The sequence below is a fragment of the Schistocerca cancellata genome, chromosome 9 (assembly GCF_023864275.1).
Source record: "Schistocerca cancellata isolate TAMUIC-IGC-003103 chromosome 9, iqSchCanc2.1, whole genome shotgun sequence".
NCBI lineage: Eukaryota > Metazoa > Arthropoda > Insecta > Orthoptera > Acrididae > Schistocerca > Schistocerca cancellata.
In genome coordinates this window covers 36,437,120-36,443,119 of record NC_064634.1, presented here as the reverse complement: position 1 = coordinate 36,443,119, position 6,000 = coordinate 36,437,120, and the positions used below count along the sequence as shown (strand labels likewise).

The following is a 6,000-nucleotide window of genomic DNA, read 5'->3' as shown; positions in this document are numbered from 1 at the left end:
TTTTCATTGATAGTAAATAGGCTGTCATAAGGTTAACGAAATGTTTTAACAAAATATTAATATTAATAATTTAAGGAACTTGCGTACTTTTGGTGGGGGGAGGAGGCATTGGATTCTGGCTCATTGTGTTCCCGTTTTCTCCGAAAATGGTTTGGATGCCCTAGTCTAGTGACTTTTAAATATTTATCCAGTGTCCATATCAACAATGTCCAACATTTTAAATTTCATAAAATGGGCGCCTATCTCCTGTGTGACTACATGCCACGTCTTCAGTTTACGTCATAAGAGACAAGGAAACTGGATACGACAGGAATGGGGCATTAATTCGACCACGGCATTGTCAACGGAACCTCTCCGGCATTAATGAATGTAAAATGAGTGAGAGAAAAGACGGAGCATCTAAATCTGGAAAGCAAGATATGGATTTGATGCCCCTACTCCCGATTGCGAATCTAGTGACTTAACTAGTGTGTCATTTCGTTAGTTTTCAGTCTTCCGTTCTCTGATAAGAACTAATTTAGTCACACATACACCGTGTTCCGCAGTCGCTGGAGAGTGGTCAGGTCTGTGGAACGGCCCAGGAATAATAGCAGTAAACAGCAGTTGTCACAAATTGCGTATGGTTGCTGTAGCAGTACCCATTATTATTATCTTATTAATGTACATCGGTTTGTGTTAGCGATAAAAGGTATTGTTTGTGTTGTTTATGTCCTGAAATGATTGTGAACAGCATTCACTATTAATCTACACGGTATATCATTGCTCGGAAGCCTCTCTAAAGTTTTCTCTTTGGTCTTTTTCTAGTTATGAACATCTTAGCATAATGTTTTTAACATATTTCCGCAGAGTATCTATGAATAAATTTAAAATTGAGGTTAGTAAATGATGCTATACAGGGTAAGAATGCAAGAGACCTTTAACGGCCGACTTCCGTTTATTACGCTGTGCTATTTAAAATAATAATTGTTGTACTATACAATATGCAGTCTGATGCAAGATAATATGGTATATACCGGATGTTTCAGAAGTGATGGTCAATATTCAAGGAAATGACAGGAATGATCATTCGAAACAAAGAAGTCAGATAAACATGGGCTCTAAAACGCGTACCCTACAAGCTATGAGCAAGTCTTCATCTTAGAAACTTTGAAGCAAATCTCTTCTACTGCAAGCTCTTTGCTTTCCGTATTTTGGGAAGTAGTAGTGTGGACCAAATCAAGAAAAAAATGTCCAGTAAACATGTCCTCTAAAATACATACCTTAAAAGTTACGAGCATTCGTTCATTAGAAGAGTTGTGTTTCAAAATGTCGCGAAGATGAACAAGTGCTCGTAGTACTTAAGGTATGCATTTTAGAGCACATCTCTACTGTACGTCTTTTTCTTGTTTTGGTCCATACTACCACTTCTCAAAATACGGAACGTAAGGGCTTGCAGTAGAAGAGATTTGTTTCACAATATCAGAGATCAAAAATTGCTCATAGCTCAAGGTATGAGTTTTATAGCCCTTGTTTACTTAACTTTTTTGTTTCGAATGATCATTCCTCTCATATCCCTGTATATTGATCTTCACTTCTGGAACACCCTGTATAATGTCATGTGTGTTAAAACTAATAATTGATTGTATACAACACCTGACATAAATGAAGCATTGTACTACATCAAAATAGTCACCCAGTTTATAGGATTCTGCAAACATTTTACTGGCGTATTTAGCTGTACTTCAGTTAGTGAGTTACTAAGTTATTGGAAACATGACCTTAGCGTTCAGTAGATCAGAAACTGTGTATGCATGCTGCATTACTGTACGGCGATGACAGTTGCGTTTAAACTTCGACGATAGGCATTACACGAGGGGAAACACGTGCTCAAAATAGATAACTCTACTGTATTTAACACTTCCAAAAATAAGTTACATCGATATTTATTAAAACAATGATCTGTCTGTTGAATGAAAAAAAAAAAACTTGAACGATATGTGGGAGAAATCTGAAAAGCATGAAGATGCAATACGAGTTCTCGTGCCATTGTTTTAACCCACATGAGAATATCACAGTAACATTTCACACCGAGTCGAGACAGGTGCAGATTTCAGTATCCGGTTTCCACTGAGAGATATTGGGGCGTCAAGAAGAGCCGCTGTCACTGGACGAACCGGTACGAACGCAATGGTATCGTGTAACGGAAAATACCCCCTGCAGCGGATATCGCAGTGACGTGTACAGTGCGAATGTATATGAAACACTCGTTTCCCGAGAGCGTTGGGTAAGCGCTGCGTGGATTCAAAGACAATCTTAGGACTGCTTTCGCGCAAATGAGCTTTGGAGACGCCGGAAAGTCTGCTCATATATAAACGGCGCGGTAGGGACTGCGGCAGAGTATTTGCACCATGGAATCGTTGTTTGTGTGGTGGTGGCCGATACTGGTGCTGCTGTCTGTTCAACACGTCCCGGTACGTATATACACGAGAGCTGTTGTGTGTTTGTTTTGTGGGAACAGAATGTGTGAATTGTACTCCGCATGTAATGTGACCACTTCCGATCCCTGTCGTACTTTTAAAGTTTCTGCTTTTCTTCAGTAATGTTCAGTGCTGTGCAGTCGTTTGAGATGAAGTAAAACGTGGCCAGTTCTCGAGTAAATATTGTAAATCGGCTATCCAAAGTGTTTGTTCATGCTGTAAAAAAAAAAAAAAAGTAAAATTTCTTCTGGTGGAAGGTAGTGAACAGGAAGATCAGTAGCAGGAGTAGTTACTTTTTATTTATTTATTTATTTATTTATTCTTAAAACATTCACTACAACAGACTGATAATTTAGATGTATTACGGGAATAATACCGTTACATATACAAAACCTAAACAAAATAGGAAAGGATTAGAAGGATTAGGCGATGATACGTTAGGAAGTTGGCCATGGTCTAATCGATGGAACCATCCCAGCGTTCATCTTTATCAACTTACACAGAAGTAAGTTTTTTTTTTTTTTTTTTTAGTTCTGATCCAGTAAAAATCTTCAACTTTTGCCTATGCATGTCTCCTTATAACTGTAAATTTCATTTGAATGTATGAATAAATACAACGTTAAACGCGTGAAGAAATAGCTATTTGTACGGGCCCCTTCATATTGTGTGTACTTCGAGCAGATTGTTGTCTGGCGTTCAAACGTAATGTCTTAATTGCAGCGGCACTCGGTATCATTTGTTAGGAGGATAAAGTTTATTCCATTGAAATTAGTATGAGCTATGCATCGGCTTCTTATTGTAAAACTGTGTAACAGGAAAACCTTAAGTTTCAGATTTGAAAAACTTCTTCCTTAGTACCGTAACAAAGAAAATCACGGATTTCTGATACGAAGTAATGAGACTGAACACTAAATCAAACGGGGCTCGTGAAACCTGTTGGCGCAGAGGTTGCAAGTGCGTCATACCCAGCGGACCGTAAGGCGGGGAGAGTCCAGACGTTGCCGTTATGCGAGAACTAAAATTAACACTTCGTCTGAGAACTGAAATATGTGAGTGTACCTGATGTTAATGCAGAAAGTGGTTCTACGTTAATCTGAACGACGCAGTGGAAAATGTTCCAACCCTAATCAAGATTGTGCAGCGGCTTCCACTCATTACTATGTAAATACGAACTCGGTAAGCAGCCGCATTGAGAAAACTGTCTTCTGTTTTCATTACATCCATGGATGAAATGCAGCAACACTACTGTAAAATTTTGCATCTAAGGGAGCATATCTTCACGGCCCCGCAAGGAGGATATTCGTAGATTCGGGTGTGAAAATCCGTTCTTGTTATAGGTTTTCGTATTCATCATGGGATTCTGTTTCTGCCACTGCGGACGTAGTACCCGTGCTTAAACTTACCATGGTTGAAACAGTGTGCTGGATTTAATCTAATAAGACAGTTCGTTTAGCCGATATTGTAGTGCAAACCTTAGAAGTAGGCTGTATTGCAAGCAATTTCTTTGACAAGCTTTGGCTTCATAGTATAATTCCAGTTAATGGAAGCACTTCCTTTACTCATTCACTAAAACTGTGACCGTTCAAATTCATATTCGCCCGCATTGATACATAAAAGGCTCGTAACTAACTCAAAACGGAGACTTGTTAATAACCAAATCAAACGGTTCTACACTTACAAGGGGAAGGCTCACATTTGGCATACCGCTTCACTACAATCTAAAGACGCGAAGGTATTTTTGAGAAAACCAATCCTAAATTTATGACGCGCAATCGACTCAGTCGAAGAGATCTTTGGGTAACTGGGCGTTCATCATTTGTGGGATCAGCAAACGCATATTTTCCAGAAAATTGATGGAAGTAACTATCTACCGCTTTTTGTGTGGACATAAAGTAACCGCAGGTAGAGAAAAGAGCCTCTTGTCATAGCGACCAATGCATCTGGCTGGGGAGCAGAGAACCTGGATTTCTCAGGTGCGTTCTGTAGTTTTCATTGTCATTTTTTCCGCGTTGAAAGCAGTAGGAATAAGGTAGGCAAATTAGACAAGACTTGGATTGGTAAGGAATTAAAATACTGTCTCATTATAGGGAAAAACGGTCCGAATAAGGTTGTTACGAAGACTATCATTTTACGCACGTAAGGAAGAGAAACAAACCGTTGTCGCAGTTTGTAGTACACATAAAATAACGCATTTGCACATGGCGCAATATTTAACCACATCATCTGGAAAACTGTTGGTTAACATTTTCCTGTGCATATAAGAAACTGATTAAATTCGTCCTCGGAATATAATGGTCAATCGTTTAACCGTCAGTATAGTTCAGTGTTCACGACACTTCCTTCGTACGCCTGAAAATTTAAACTTAAGTTTAAAATACGTGACTTGAAGGTTAGAAAAAAGATAAGTTAATAAGTTATATCTGATACGGGATTCCAGCGGTGGACAAGCTAATAATGTCATATATAACAGCATGTTTATATATGGTCAACCGACTTGAGCATAAAAAGTAATACCGCCAAACTGTATGCCTGTGAGCCTGCCTTGTGATGCTTATTTCTATCTCAAAGTTAAAAACTGTATTTCGAAGCTACAAAATTGAAATTTGCTTCTGGAAACCAAGCGGAAATTGCACAACGGCGCGGATGCATTGTTTCACAGCATAATTGAAGGAAAAAAAGCTTCCAGCAAAACTCGGTGCCGCGAATATATTTGCTTCGAATGTTCTAAGACACAGATTTGTTAGAGGGGAAAATGGACATGAAACAATGAAAGTCATTGCAAAGCGATCAGAATTAAATTTTTATTTATTTACTAATAAAAATTATTTGAGAAATTTGCATATTTTATATTTACTTACTAAATTGACTCTCCTATTCCTACCAGTTTCGAAAGTGGAAAAAAATTGAAATGCATAATGCTTTTGGGAATCACACAGGTTCTCTGATGTCTAGCCAGACGCTTTCTTTTTGTTGCCGGTACGCCAGGGGCGGTTTCGCTTAGCAGCGTTTACCTTGCGGGTAAATAAGCGGCAGTTGTAAAATTACTTTCCTCGTTTTGTATGTAGTCTGTGGCTCTCATGTTCAAGAAGAATGCTCAATTTTGAATTCGATAGACTCCGCCAATGTTAAGTTCATTGTGCATCATCAGCGTTATTGGTTACTCTCGAAAACGGTGGTTTTGCGCCAAAATATCTTAAATTTTCGGTTGAACACAAGCGACCTACCAAATGAGCTGACTCGGTTAATCGTGTCTGGGGCGTTAACGTTAAGTTTCGTGAACAGCATTGTGCCGTCTGCGGAATGTATTACGGTACTGAAATCTAGTCAGGGATACACAAGAAAAATAGCGACATTTAATTTGTTGAGCGTGAAGAAGGGAGGAAAAGAGGGGAATGTAGGAAATTGTTGCACAGTTTACAGATGTCACAGTTGCACTCGCATAAAAAAGCCAAATTAAATCAAAGATGTTGTCAGTAAAATCTAACTTTAGGATATTTTATGGAAAGCCCAATATACATAGTGGGTGATCTCCAAATATATTGCA

The 6,000-nt window shown here is 38.7% G+C and overlaps 1 protein-coding gene across 1 annotated transcript in view; it reads left to right on the top strand.

Annotated features, from left to right (window-relative positions):
* Positions 1 to 2,336: 2,336 nt before the first annotated feature.
* LOC126100687 (phenoloxidase 2-like) overlaps positions 2,337 to 6,000 on the top strand; it is an 87,385-nt gene continuing 83,721 nt past the window's right edge. The window contains exon 1 of the mRNA XM_049911303.1: positions 2,337 to 2,450. Within this exon, the coding sequence (XP_049767260.1) occupies positions 2,388 to 2,450 (63 nt within the window). The 5' untranslated portion in view covers positions 2,337 to 2,387. The remainder of the gene's footprint in view (positions 2,451 to 6,000) is intronic.